Source organism: Carassius auratus, chromosome 19, assembly GCF_003368295.1.
Source record: "Carassius auratus strain Wakin chromosome 19, ASM336829v1, whole genome shotgun sequence".
Taxonomy (NCBI): Eukaryota; Metazoa; Chordata; class Actinopteri; order Cypriniformes; family Cyprinidae; genus Carassius; species Carassius auratus.
In genome coordinates, this window is record NC_039261.1 from 28551769 (window position 1) to 28567705 (window position 15937).

General features: G+C 36.7%; 1 protein-coding gene across 12 annotated transcripts in view; it reads right to left on the reverse strand.

Moving 5' to 3' along the window:
• Window positions 1-15937, reverse strand: part of pleca (plectin a) — a 90412-nt gene that overhangs the window by 63056 nt on the left and 11419 nt on the right. For 2 of the 12 annotated variants that reach the window (XM_026290012.1, XM_026290011.1), the window contains exon 1: window positions 10891-11163. The exons of 8 other annotated variants lie outside the window; for them this stretch is intronic. In XM_026290012.1, the coding sequence (XP_026145797.1) occupies window positions 10891-10981 (91 nt within the window). In that variant the 5' untranslated portion in view covers window positions 10982-11163. Of the gene's footprint in view, window positions 1-1185; window positions 1478-10890; window positions 11164-15937 lie in introns of those variants that run through there. 2 more of the 12 variants (XM_026290018.1, XM_026290015.1) reach the window with 1 other exon arrangement.

The following is a 15937-nucleotide window of genomic DNA, read 5'->3' on the forward strand; positions in this document are numbered from 1 at the left end:
TAAAGTCAAGAAAGCATAAACCTTTTTTTTTTTATTAAACTCTATTGTGCTAAAGTACAATATAAATATAAATAATTAATAAAATCTCTTTTAAGTCACCAACCATCAAAGTACAACATAATACTGAGAACACAACAATTGTGTGTAATTGGGCTGATATTCAGACCAAACATAGTAGATAATCCTCCATTCAAGTTTTTGGCATGTAGTTGACAGGTTTAGCATGGTTCTGGTATAGAGTTATGACTCAGCATATTTGCATTTTAAAGCCAATATCTTTCCTTATCCATCAACTGCACTTTTACAAAGCACATTACAAACCACATAAGCTTACGCTAATGTTTTGATTCGAGTAGACTCCAAATTGAGTTTACAAAACAACAAAACAGTTCATTTTAGCACTGAGACAAAACAATCACTAAAATCTATTTCACTCTCAAAACCACCTCTTGCCAGTAACCAGACGTCACGAGAGACCTAATCCCCAGGTATTTAGAGCCGGTCAACTTTCATTCTTCCGCAGACAGACCCTTGAATATCAGCACTCAGCATTTTTCAGCCCAACCTGAGGAATAGATGCTTTAACTACAAAACTGTCATCGCAACATCGCATCAAATGTTCAAAGACATGTATGAAATGTGAATGCCTTTATACAGCATATATAGGTATTTGACTCTTCACCCCCTCTCTTCCTCTTTCAGATGTACTCTGCATCAATTAATATTGAATTATACACAACTATCTAATGAAAACACTCAGTGCTGTGTGTAATGACATCAAACTTCTCCTGGTTCTCTTGTCATTACACACGCCGTGCACCACAGGGAACGTGTGTAACGGGAATGGGGGGGATCCCAGGCCACTGCGCTGCCTGTTACCGTGGTGATGCGGCAGTCAGTGCACCGAACATGCCGCATGGCTGACGCAGAATCCTGCTGCTTCCCAGTGCAGTTAAAAAGAAGCAGCCAAGCTCCAAAACAGCCTGAGTTCAAGCATGAGGGCCCCTGCACAAAAGACCTGGCCCTTCCCTTCATAATTAACACAGCAAAGTTGAGGCAAAGAGGACACAATGGTATTCAGAACTTCACACGCCATTCACACCCTCCTTAAAATCCATTCCTATCCCATTAAACGGCTCAATTCACAGCGTTTTCTGCTAAGATTGGATCCGCATTGATGAGTACCTTTGAGAGAAGTGATCTCGTGTTGGATGGAGCGGGCTGTGTCCATGTCACTGGATTCTGTCAAGCTGGTATCCTGGGAGCGTGTGCACGCGCGCGTGTGTGTGTGTGTGTGCGCTGTGCAAGGTCAGTCCAGTAAGATTTCACGAGCCGAGCTGCTGCAAGACTTCAGGATTCAGTTGTGTCTTCCTCTGGGCTAAGTCTGCAGTGCTGCTTGCTGACCGTGTGCTTTCTCTGTTTTGATCCTCTCTCTCTCTTGCTCGCTTACTCACACACTCTCTCTCTCACACTTGCTCATTCTCGGTTTGCAGGGAAACTGCGATGTGAAAAGTACCCCTCCCTAAATTCTTCCTTCTCCCTCTTTCCTCCAGCCCATCCTATCCCCCGTGGGTCCCACGGGGTGCCTGAGCCAACCAGAATGCAGGGTAGGTACAAATTGTATCAATGGATGGGACTTTTGAAGGTGGAAGACAGATACACATTGTATAAACTAAAAAAAAGAGAAAGATGTAAAGATGTGAAATGCAAAAGAAAGAGGATGAGAATGTAAAAGTCAAGAATAGAGTCTGTAGAAGAAAGTGAAATTGAGAGAAATGCACTCAGGGACCTTGGTCTTCTCTGTCTTTCCCTGTAATTTATCTAACCACTGAATTTTTTTTAGCTTGGTGTCTTTAACACGATGCCTGGAAATGCTTTCCATTAAAACTATTTACAACCTGTCAGTTTCTAGCTAGATGCACCCACAGATTCTCTTTTATGACTCATCTAGTCTCCATATTTTCTATCTGATTCTATAATTCAGTATGATAGCAGCAGTGTCCAATGAAAACATGCTAAAACTGCACAAAGTGCACATATAAAAGAGTCATTCTCACAAACCTGCTCTTGTGATCTGGACTTAGATTCATATTTTTAGCATTTTACAGTGCAAAATAACTTTTCAAATAATCTAGGAATACATCCCATTTTTACAAAAAGCAAAGCGTTTAAAACAAAACTAAGCATAAAACAAAATACAAAACAAAAAAACAGCAATGCACTGAATTCAGAAAATGCTTGTGTATTGTTATTAGCTCCTGAAAGCCTGTAAAAATAAGATCATGCAAATTATTAAATAATTGATTATCTAATCAGTCACTGTCTATTACTCATTTATATAATACACAAAGGTCTTGTGAAGCTATTTAAATGTGAGAATAAGTGCTCATTAACATGAAACGTGAATAGCGTCTTGTGTATTTATGTACAGTATGTGCGTCAGCTCAAAATTAAGGTGTGATATTAAAATCATCGTTGACATGTAAACACATGCACAAACAGATGAGCTAAGATCTAAAGCTGAGAGTGAGAAAGCTTTCCAAACATTACATGACATGATCCCAATGATAAACAACAACAATCTCTTTGCATGCACTATTTTTCATAATGAATGAATAAGGCAATGGAAAAGCATCATAAACATAATTCAGCACATCTGCAGTGACTCAGCAAAGAATGAAATAGGCCTACAATACTTCCTGCCACTAATGCTTCTGCAACGAAAAGTCTACTTTATAGTTATGCAGCAAAAAACAGACTCAGACACACCAATGACATCATCTGATCATCTAATCTTTTTGCCAAAGCATTATTTGATTTTGTCATCAGACTGTGTTGTTGTAATAACTGATGTGTGTGCACAATCAAAGTCAGGACACAGACTCTTCTCGGGGCTAAAGCACACACAAACAGAGAAAAGCCCCACATAGACTAGATGACACAGCATTTTGAGAGCAGCCAGACTGGCCTACTGCTGGAGCTCTCCCTCCCTCTCTGACACATTCTGTAATTCTATCTCTGCCTTATTTTATTTTTTCAGTGCCCCTTTTTTCTACATCTGTCATAGCCACAAGGAAGAGCACAAAGAGAAGTTCAAGAGGTCCAAGCTTGAAATCTGACCTTAAAAAAAAAAAAAAAAAAAAAAAAAAAAAAAAAAAAACTTTTATGGAGGATATGACATTAAGGACCATATTTTGACAAGATCATGACTGCTATGTTCAATATAATAAGTGAATGGGGACTGGATTACAAAAAACATCAAAATATTATAAAATGATCAACTTTTGAACTACCATTACAGATCTTATGAATCCATATTATTGCTTTTAATGAGTAACAGACATAAACCTAAATTGTTATTCACTGAAAATCTTGAAAATATGACACCTCCCATCTGTGATGATGCATTACCCACGCTTTCCTTTAAAATATATTTACATGCTAAAGATTTCTGTTATAATTGGCCAACCTTTGCAAACTACTGTATATAGCAACATTCCGTCAAGTTGCTGAATGCTGAAAGATATTTTTATGTTAATATTCTCATATTTGACATCAACAGCATGATTATGTATGAAGAACAAATTTCTACAGCTATTTTTACATGAATAGTCTGAGAATATTTTAATGAAGCATATCTAGGAACTATGAATGTGTTCAGGGAAATGTATAATGGACACTTCAGATCAGTTATGCCAAAAATGTATAGTTTTCAGATCACTATCTAGAGTCCTGGCCAGCTGCACTGCAATTGATATGCTCCAATAGTTAGTTTTCAAAAAGTAAAAAATAAAAGAAAAAGTAATTGCCAAATCTGTGTTGTACTGCTTGGAAAGAAGCCATTGCTTTGTTGTGATCAATTGTGTATTAGAGCAGGTGGAGGATAAATATTGCAAATATACCCCTGTGACGCCATTGCACTGTGTGAAGTGGGCTGATGGCTCAGAGACACAGACAGGATGACGGATCTACGTGTGAAAGAGTAAAAGGGTTCATGCAAGTTGCTGAATTCTACAAGCTTTTGTGAGGTGACAAGAAATAAGACCTGGATTCAGAGTGTTTTGGGATCAAAATCAACAGTCAGTCGGGAGAAAAAAAATGTCATCAGTTACTTGTCCAGTATTTGATATCACACACTAGATTCTCAGCAAATTAGAATTAATTCTGAAGGATCATGTGACACTTAAGACTGGAGTAATGATGCTGACTTTTCAGCTTTGCCATCACAGGAATAAATGACATTTCAGTATACATTAAAACATTTTAAATTATTGTAATATTTCACTATATTACTGTTTAAATATTTTAATTGAATAAATGGAGACTTGGCGAGCATAAAATCTTCTTAAAAAACATCTAAAAATATTTTGAACATGGATGTGAAATTGTTTTCAGTTTAAATCAGTGTATTGTATTTTAGATTAGAACCATCTAACATTTTAAAATGTTCTTTTATCCAGCTCTTTGACTCTCTTACAGGTTTGTTGTTCTTTTAAGGGATGCTTAGATTTTTTCATACACAATACATGAAAGTACTGTAGCACCAGTATGTTGCCATGGATTGCAGTTATATACAAAATATATATAAAATTGCACAGCTCTTTTAAAATATATGCTTTGACTGGTCATTGACAACTTTGAGCGGTAACATATTTTGTATATTACTGCAATCCATGGCAACATACTGGTGCTACAGTACTTTCATGTATTTAGTCTTTAGTGTCACATGATTCTTCAGAATTAATTCTAATTTGCTGAGAATCTAGTGTGTGATCCCAAATACTGGACAGGTAACTGATGACATTTTTTTCTCCCGACTGACTGTGTTGATTTTGATCCCGAAACACTCTGACCCAGGTCTTGTTTCTTGTCACCTCACAAAAGCTTGTAGAATTCAGCAACTTGCATGAACCCGTTTACTCTTTCACATGTAGATCAGTCATCCTGTCTGTGTCTCTGAGCCATCAGCCCACTTCACACAGTGCAATGGCGTCACAGGGGACGGTTTGGACGGTCCCCATAGATACATGGCAGACAGCAAACTGTCAACAAACACATCATCTTTTCAGCGTACTCCTCACTCCTCATCCAGTAGCCAAAGTGTATTGTGAGGTTTTATTTAAACGTGCATTCTATCCATCTATCTATCTTTGAAATCCTGTAGAGAGTAAAGCTAAATAAATGAACGCTTGACAGACCTTGATTCCGAGCTTCTCTTCAAGGTTTACACTTTACTAAGCAGGACCTTGGTCAATCTGATAACTAGCAAGCTGATTAATTGAATCTTGTCTCTAGTGTTTCTCTAAGGGAATTATTTTTTGTTATACATTTACACAAATTTCTCAATAATACAACCCTAAGTACCGAAAAGGTGCGCTCTGTGCATCGATTAAAATGTATTTCATTCAAGACGTATAAACACAAAAGCCAAACATTCATTTAAACCTCATAATTCAACTATCACTGGTTAATTATGTGCTGACAGTTGACAAATACCAGCAATAATCCAGTCTACTGTTCAACCTTTCATGAAACTCACTGCAAAATTTCCTCTTATTTATGAGTTAGCCAGTCATTGTCAATATAACATTGTGAGATCTTCTGTTGATTCGTATATCTAGTGTGATTATAACAAGAAAACAGACTTGTTACCAGATAATTGCATCATAGTGTAATCAAGAATAATGTATTAGTTCATAGTCATGTTTACTTGTCACACAAACAATGAACAACTTGTTTTACATTTGCTACAAATATTTGTATTTTTCATTAAGTATCATGTTTTATCAACAAACATTATTTAGTATTTTTTTTATCATTTACGATTTATCTTTGTTCAGTACCTTTTTCTTAATAACATGCAATAAATAAACAAACACGAATAAATAAATGTTTGGTTTAGGATTTTAAACAAAAACAAACGAACAAAAAGCAGACATTTAAACAGAAAAACAAACAAATAAATAGGCAATGTGCAATAGGCAACTTTACTAAAGTTTTGAGTCTAGAGTGGATTTGCGTGCAGTCTCTAAAAATCCTGAACAATAGCACTCACCCAGTACCCTGCCAACAGACCTAATGAACACACAGGGCAAACTGATACAGCACTCCGGGTATCATATTAGTGTGCCACTGATCAAAGCTAAAACTGCTGCTCCACATGCACTTGCACTTTAGACAATACGGTAGTCAATTTTGTTGGTAAAGTAAAATTTATGTTAATGTTTGTAATACCTAAACGCCTAATTATCCACACGTTGCAGTTTAGAGCTAGGTGATAGGATAAACTGATGACTTATTGAGGTAAATACCATCTGACACACTTATGTATTGCATACAAATAGGCTTATCATTCTTTTACATAGACATCATCTTAGTCATCTTCCTTGGGTTTGTCTAGACAACATAAACAGGAAGCTTCCAATCTACTATACAATGACTAAACATTCCATGACTCAACACAAAGAAGTGACTGAGATGTTTCTACAGCTCCCAGGTTTCTTGGTTCAAGTTTACGTGCAGCATTAGCAGCCGGATAGGGAGTTTGTTGCAGACATCCCTGGTATCCCAGTGACAGAAATTCCACACCAACAGAGCAAATGTTTAACCTACTGACAATAAGTCCCAGACAGATAGCACATTCATTCTTCCTCGAGTGGGAGTAATCAATCATGATCACCATTCATTAGCTGAAATGGTCAAAAATTAAGACACATTAGGAACTTAAAAAGATTCATAAATTTACCAAAACTCAAAGTTAGACCAAAAACATTCACATCTTCACATCTAAAACATAAGGTGCCTCCTGCAGACAGGTGGGAAAATCCTTTAGAGGTGAAGAAACAAGCAGCAAACATTATCTGGTTACCAATACTGACTACAAAGCGTGTCCATCCCATGTGTGAAAGCTTTGCACATTTTTTGGAAAAAAGCTTTGGACATTTGCAATCTGTTCTTATCTTTTCATTTCTTTCTTATCAGCAACTTTTCTCCTCAAGTATAAGCTCCATATTCTCTTATAATATATTAGTAAAAAAGTCTGATCCATTAAGTAAATAAATGGATTTCTATTATATTCACCAATAATGAAGTGCATCTGCTGATAGTTTGTGTGTGCATTGTGTCTGCATCATTTAGTAAAGGAATCGTGCTAATCAAGTAACATGACCAATAATGCACTTTTAACGGCTCAATTCTCCATCATGCGCCTACAGAACAACACAAAATCCACAACGTAAAAACATTTTTCGCAACCTACTTCTTTCCATCCTCTCTCTCTCTTCAAAAAACATATTTTCACAGTGTATTAAAAATAGTCCCTTTCTATTCCAGTTGGGAACACTGTAACTTCCATTACCCAAACTTTCCCTCTTTAAGACATGCTTTCAGACCTCGCCCAAAACACTGGACCCTATTGACATTCATCTTACAGACATTTTTCTAAATATTTTAAAGGTTTTTTTTTTTTTTTAGGTTTGGACTGACATGTTAGACAGGTGAGCTATCCCTTTAAGTTAAAAAGCTGGTGCAAAACTACACATTCAAGAAACCATAACAAAACTATACATTAGGAAATTTCAATAATTTGAATAAAGAAGGTATAACATGTTATTTGCTGTTATTCTATGTAAACAGACTGTGATATTATCATTCACATTTAAAGAGGGTGACTCTGTACCCCAGCCTGGCTTTTCTAAATATAAAGAGCTGACTTTCCCAAGATGATCCATGTATTTGACACAGGAACGCTTAATGACATGAATCATTATCACATTACAAAAAGTAATCCCTCAATACTCATTGGCTCAGCCATCATTAGAAGCTTCATTTGAGTCATGAGCTTTACTCATGGGTGTATTTATGTTCATGTGGGTGTGTCTCAGGACATACTTCCAGGAAACTGCATGCAAGAAATACTGTACAGATACAAATCAAATACTTTTAATGTGTGACCAGCATCAGTCCAAATCTGCGTCATGAATAAGTGAATATACACTTGTCTTGTGCATACTCACGGATGTCTGTATGTTCATTACTGTGTAAGCTTTTTAAAGACACTATTTTAGAATGTAAGCTCATGTTGCATAAACCTGATCCTGGAGGAGGGAGTAGAAGAGATAGAGCTGCTCCATATGTGGCCAATCTAAAGGTAGCTCAATTAAAGCAAGGAATTATTCAGATCAAAACCAGAAAAGACACACCAGTTGCTGTATACCTTATTTGACATGATCACCCTAGGTGATACATTGAAATCTGACATTCTAAACTAAAATGACGATGTTTTGTTGTGTTGGTCCTCTCCCTATCCAAAAAAGTAAGGGGCCAGAGAGTTTTTTTTTTTTTTTTAAGAAATTGAAACTTCTATTCAACAAGGATTCAAGAAAAAATGCATCTCAGTTTCCAGAAAAAGATAAAATGGCACAACTGTTTTTAACGTTTAAAATAATAATAATAACAATAATAATAATAATAATAATAATAATAATAATAATAAATGTTTATTGAGCACCAAATTAACATATTAGAATAATTTCTGAAGAATCATGTGACTTCATGTGTTAAAATGTAAAAATGTAGCTTTGTCATCACAGGAATTACTTATATTTAATATATATTAAAAAAGAAAAGTGTTACTTTAATTTGAAAGAAAATTTTACAGTATTACTGTTTTTACTGCAGTTTTGAACAAATAAATGCAGCTTTGGGGAGCAAAAGAGACCTCTTGTGAAAATTCTTGAACTATAATACATATTACATTTTTAACCTAACATTCTCCTTAACTGAAATGATTTGCTTGAAAGAAATGCCACTTGGGAAAATGCTTTCTGGGCAACTCTAACTGGTTTAAAACATACAAGGCAAGTATTTGGGTTTATAAGTCACTTCTTTTTTTCTTTACTTTGCTAATGTACTTCAGAAATTCCAAGAAGAGGGGGCCTTGCCATGGTGATATCAGGTAAATCATACAAGGGTCAAAGGTTAAATCATTCAGTGGGAGCATGCAACTCGAGATGTGGCCAACCTAAAATTTAACAGCACTTTGCATCTTTAAAAGCTACTCCTGCCTGAACACAAGGTCTACCTGGGGCAGCAGCAGCCGTAAGACAGTCGTCTATGGAAACCTTGTGTTTGGTTAAGGTTCCCAAGCTCCCAGGATTCCCAAGCATTCTTGTCCGCAGAGCAAGATGTGGTAAAGGGGAAAGGAGGGTGTGGGCTGAATGTGATGCCATACCAGCCACAAAACATGATCCTGCATCTGAAGAGAGCTGTGAATGTTTCATTTAAAGGAAACCTAAATATAGGACAGGATTCATTCCAGTTAAAGTTAGTTCATGCATCTAATTTAAGAGACATATGTGAAGAGTATCATGTTCAGATGTTACAAACAGAAATGATAGCAAAATATCCGCTGCGCTGCATTTCTATCCATCAGTACTAAACTGGTTCCACAGTGACACACACACCAGAAGATCAATAATCTGGCACATTTAAAATGATCCTAAAATGGAGGAAATATTAATGTTACAGATTTAGCTTGGTGTAATTTGATAAAATATCCACACTAATTCAATCTGTGTATTTCTTAGTCTTCTCTAAATCTGCCTCGTATCAGTATGCGTCACAAAAATCAAAGGGAATACTGCCCAGTCCCAGTGGATCATGCACTTCAGAGAGAGAGGAAGACACAAAACATTTTACACACTCAAATCATTAAGAGTTTTTAACAGGTTTTATATTATTAGATAAGCCTCGTGCAATCCGTCTAACATTCGGGATTCAAAGAAATGATGCAACCTGACTTCTTGGCAGTAAATGCAGGTAACCTGTGTAAAGTGCTGTCACTTAAACTTACCTCAAACTGGAAATAAATCAAACTCTAATTGGATTTTGTATTAAGCTATTCGGGATTTAAATCCTTCTGTATACAATACAATTATCTCCAACATTAGGTTTTGCGTAAAACCCGGATTCATTCAGACTCCGTGTTCCCTGATATTCAGGCTTATGCTGGCCGTCTAGGTCCAGTTTTCCTCTACAATAATAAACTGGGGCAATATTTATAGATCTCTACTCAGGACCCAGTCCTGCAGACATGGGGCAGAAGTAGGATTATGGGAGAGGATGGTTACACACTTAAAAACATGAACCATTCAAGGCATTCAGTCTGCTTTGTAATATGAACTGTGAAAAGGGCTTCACAAATAAATTCAATATGGAAATAAATAATTTTTTTTTAAAAAAAACAGTGGAACATCATTATAATTTAATTAATATATTTGAAAATGTCATTTATTCCTATATATACACACATTTTTTTTTTTTTTTATCTATGACCCTAAACTTTTAAATGCTAATAAATATACTAAAACTTTCCAGAGTCTGCTTGGATCATTCCTGTTTACAACTTGATATTGCATGCCATGTAAATATCGGGGTGAATATTATTAAAAGATAAATATTATGAAACTGCAATAAATTAGTCATCATATCTGCACATATGGGGTGATGCATTCTCCATGAATAAATTATTAACACTCAATAAACGTGTTTCATAAGACACGCGTTTATAGACAGTCCCTTACAGGACGACTCAAGACCCCGACACACCAGGTGGGTTGAAGACGTCTGAATTAAACAGACCCATCAGCATGTGTTTTAACAGAAACAGCTGTAAAACTCATGCCAATGCAAAGTTTCAGAGCTACTAGTGCCTCTAGGTTTAGTCTTTTGCAACTCTGCAGTCAGATGCATATGTGCCAATCAATGTGGAACTACTTCTAACCCGACGCCAAAGACGGAGCTCCAGCCCCCTCTTCTCCAGACGCACACAATCACAGTCGAACGTTTGGTGCATTCACACACGGACACTGACAGCCACGGCTCGAGTACCTTTAAACTTCTCTCTGACGTTCTCGTAGGCTTGCATAAACTCCTGCTCGTCTACTTGAGCAGTCACGCTGGCTGGATCGTACATGGACATGGCCCTAGAATGAGGTCAGGTCAATCTCTCTCCTGTTTTCCTCTCTTCTCTTACTTGGAGTCCTTCTTCGGACGTGCTTTCCTGGCGACTGGTCTGTCAGAACAGACTGGTGTGTTTGTACAGTCTCACTCTCTCCAGGCTGTGTGTGTGTGTGTGTGTGTGTGTGTGTGTGTGTGTGTGTGTGTGTGTGTGTGTCTGTGTGTAAGTGTGTGAGTGAGTATTCCCCCACAGTTCTGGCTCTCATTCCAGACCACCAGTACCACTCCCCACCTCAAGCTTGAGAAATACCAACACACACAAAACACGGTCCCACCTCTTAAAGGCATACATGCAACACACATGAACACACGAGCAACAGGCTGCTTTCTAAGGACAACAGCTCTAGTACAATGAAGCTTTTTGAAGCTGGCCAAAAATAGATCAGCATGAAAGGAAAGGCATTAAGTATGTAGTGTGGGTTAATATTGACTGTGACATGACGGCTAAATCTCAGCAGGACTTTGACACTCTCACATACACTCAGACTTAATAACAAAGTGTGAACAAACATACACAAACCCTGACATCTACATGAGAATAACATTACACTTAAAGGGCCAGTCCACCCAAAAATGAAAATTCTGTCAATTTACTCCACCTCAAGTTGTTTGAAACCTGTATTACTTTATTTCTTCTGTGTAACATATAAAAGTAAAACATTTGTACAATAAACAAGAAAAATCAAATAATGCGGCTTGTGACTTTTATAAATGATAAAACAGCAGGAATTTTCTTTTAATTATTACTTATACTAGGACTAGTAAGATACCATCCAAAACTCCCCAAAATCACCAAACAACAATCTTAGAAACCATTTGGTAACAACCCTGAACACCTTTTGAAATCCATTAGCAATGCCCTAGAAACCACCCAAAACAGCAAATAAACCACCAATTGGTCATCCGTCCTTCAGATGAGATGTTAAGCCGAGGTCCTGACTCTCTGTGCTCATTAAAAATCCCAGGAATTATAAGGAATCCAGCCTACCCCAAAATCTAGCAAGTAGTGTTGTCACTATATCAACATTTTAGTTCATACATTAAAACAGCATGCAGCTTTCAAATTTGTATAAGTAAACATTGTTTACAAAGATGAAAAGACAAAGACCAAAGCAGCATGAAATATTGCAGGCCTATTAGTTTGAATTTACACTCTAAGACTGAATGCACAAATCAATTTTTTTTTGTCCCGTCCTTTGCCTTCAACACTAGAGTATGTTTTCCACAGTGTGTACTAAGCAGCAAGAATTTATTCAGATTGTGAATACTGTTTATTATATACCTAAAGTGAGAAAAAAGTTCCCTGTATAATCTTAAGCGCAAGCTCACAAAGTTCTGCACTCTTGCAAAAAAATCCAGTTATAATCAAAAAGCTATCTACAATCCACAATTTATCTCTTACTTGCATCATGTCTACACCTTTGTTATAATGAAAGAATTTATAAGCGTTGAACAAAAAAACTCTCGCATTTTGGGTTGGCTTTGATAATTGGCCTAAATGTAAAAATAATAAAATAAAAATAAAATGCTTAAAGGGAAAGTTCACCCAAAAATAAATTCTGTCAGGGTCAGAGAGCTCTCAGATTTCATCAAAAATATCTTTTGATGATGAAAGAAGGTCTTACGGGTTTGGAACGGCATAAATATTGATAGTCTGAATGCACTGTAAGTCGCTTTGGATAAAAGTGTCTGCTAAATGCATAAATTTAATTTAATTTTTAATGACAGAACTTTCAATTTTGGGTGAAGTAACCCTTTAAGTGCTTCACAGAGTACACAGGACAGTTTGAAAACTTCAGCTTATCAGCAGGTAAATGAATCCGGTTCTCTGTAAGACCAGTCTTGTTAACAAGTGTGGTATTGTTACATTTTTTTTTAAAGTTTAAGTATTGACTTGTTACCAAATTACTGGTAATTTTAGCAACTACACACGATGCCAAAGAGAACACTTGGCAAGATTATCCTAGAAACTACACTACTTAGCAATACCCTAGTAACAACCTTAAACATCCTAAAAACCACCAAGCAACCACCCAGAAAACCCTATAAACAACCAGCAATGCCCTAACTACCACCCAGAACATTCTAGCACTGTTGCAGCAAATTTAGTCAAATCTAGTTCTAAAACTTAAATTAAACCTAGACATTTTTTTAAACAGACCACATTGTGGCAGCAGTGTGACAAAGTAATGACACTTCATACAGAAGCTGCCAATAACAGTACAATATACACAGACTTCCTGATAGAAAACCACTAACAGAATGGAGACCAAACCAAATATAGTAGGTGTGTGTGTGTGTGTGCGCGCGTTTGAGAGAGTGACAGTGATTAAATAAGTAGAGAGACCGAGTGGGAAGGGCAGAGGGAAATAAAAACCCTTTTGTATGAAGTATGTCTTTATGGAAATGGAAAAAGTTAGATGAAGTGAACTTTTATCACTTGAAAAAGCAATTAGCTTTTAAAAAATGAAGCGAGACACTATTCTGCCACTCCTTGGCCCCTTTTTAAAAAAAACTAATTCAAGCTGGTAGCAGCTATGTTTGATGCTTCACAGCCTTCTTAAAAAAAAAAAAAAAAAAAAAAACACAGACTCAAGGGGGCAAACCCCACCCCTTACCATAAGAAATCCCCTACACCAGATGTGCCCTCATTACGAGCATTCCCGAGGTGGCCACGATCCATCAACCCGTCAGCTCTTTCCAAAACCCTGGATAATGCTTGTCAGTATTTGACATTTTTAACGTCACTGAGAAACTCTTTCTCAAACTACTGCAAATATTTTGGCTTCGGGAGCCATAAAATGTCTAAATAAATACCGCTGACTATGCACACCCTTATATAAATGAGTATTTTTCCCGGGAAAAATACATAAATCCTGATCAAATCTCTCTTGAAATGCCATGTGATAAAATCTTGTGAAATAATTTTAATAATGCCTGATATATGTGCTCTTAAAATGTTTAATAAAAAAAGAAAGTGCACAATTAATATTGAACTGGATATGCCCTCCAATATGTAAAATGGATTATGGTCAAATCATATTTTAACAGCTAGTTCATCAAATCTAGATTTTTATGTGCTGAAGAAAATACCACACTGCTATGATGCTAGTGTGTAGTGGCTTTGGCAGGACGCTGCTCAGTGGTTGAAAGTTTTGAATTGTTTTTAGCGTGTTGCTAAGGTAGTTCGGGTTGTTGCTCAGTGGAGTGAATTAAAAGAACCAACATGTGTCTATTTTTATCATGAGATCCAAAGTATAGATTCTGACAGATAGCTTTTCATCTCCACTTCATAATCAGATAATCAATTATGGCATGACACTAATCGGTCTCAAGTTTCTACATTACAGCAGCAGGACAGATGTCTTTTAATCTTGGTCTACGTGATAAGTATCACTCAAACTCACTCTAAACTACTGCACTTTAAGGTGAAAACAATGTTTCCTGGAAATCCTGTTTGAGCATAGGTGTTCAATCTAAAACTCATTTCTCTGTTGTTGTTTTTTTTTAACTACTGACACCATGTGGTGGCAGTAGGACTAACATTTGTGGGATTTAGGCCTATATAAATCACAATAATTTGGCATTGCATTGGAATGGATGATCTGCCACCATCTTCTTTACTGACTGTCATTATCTAACAAGAGAAAAAGCAAAATTACACATTTATCAATGCACTTAACCTTGTCTATAGCTCATTAGCCAAAATCAGTATATTGATCACAATTTAAACTGATAGTCTCCGTTGATTTAACTGAGATCTGCTTCTGAGCTACGCACATTGTCACTATGTGAAATACAAAGATATGGGAAGAATGAAAGGTCATACAGATGCTTTCCTATCTAAACTATCAGTAAATAATTCACTGGATTTTTTTGAGTTCCAGAGGCATGTGGAACTTTATGCTATTTATAGTTAATCATGAATAATTGATTCATCCTGGTGTGGTCTCTAAAGGTTACAGATTTTCCCAATAACTTTCTGGAGCCAACAATGTGAACATTTTCAGGACTAAACTAAACTAAACTAAAAAATGGCAAGATAGCAGGATGGATAGCAGGCTGTCACGCTGTAATACATCTGCAAGCGCTTATTAAATTATTAATGACATAAATGCCAAGTGCAATCCAGCTGCAGATCTTAGTAGTTCCTGTGAGGAGCAACTGATAATCAATTTGTGCTGTGCAGTGATGGTACGGAGGAAAGATTGGATCTGTTAAAGGGGTCATATGATGCTTTTTTAAAGATCATTATTTTGTGTATTTGGAGTAACAGTATATGTTGACATGCTTTAATGTTCAAAAAACACATTATTTTTAAAATACTGTACATTATTGTAGGTCCTCTATGCCCCGCCTCTCTCAAACGTGTCTTTTTTGAGTCCCTCCCTCTGACAAGCGTTGTCTGCTCTGATTGGCCAACTGACCCAGTGCATTGTGATTGGCCGAACAAGCCCCCGTCGGAGATGTAAAGCCCCTTTCCATAATCAAGAGCTTCATCTTTCAAAATATAAGTAAAGACAGTTAATAATATCTTTAGTTTTACCATCAATTCAAGCCTGAAAGAGGAACAGAGTCGCGTGACAGACACAGTGATGAAGCTTGTATGTGTTTGCAGTACACAGGCCACGGACGGTTAAGGCAACTGACTCCACTGTGTGACCCAGTTTCTCACTCTCTCACTCACACACACACACACACACACACATACATACATACACGATTTGCAAAACTCCGCATTTGAACACTCAATAGCAAATAATTAAACTAATAACAAAACATACTTCCAGTAGCTGATTCATAAGCACCAGATGGTCGTAGCAAAGTCAGAAGTACCTCCTCTCCTAGGTTCACGAAACGGTCGTCTATAAAATGCATTGCTGTTCTGTTGTAAGTAATCTTAAAGATTCCTAAATGC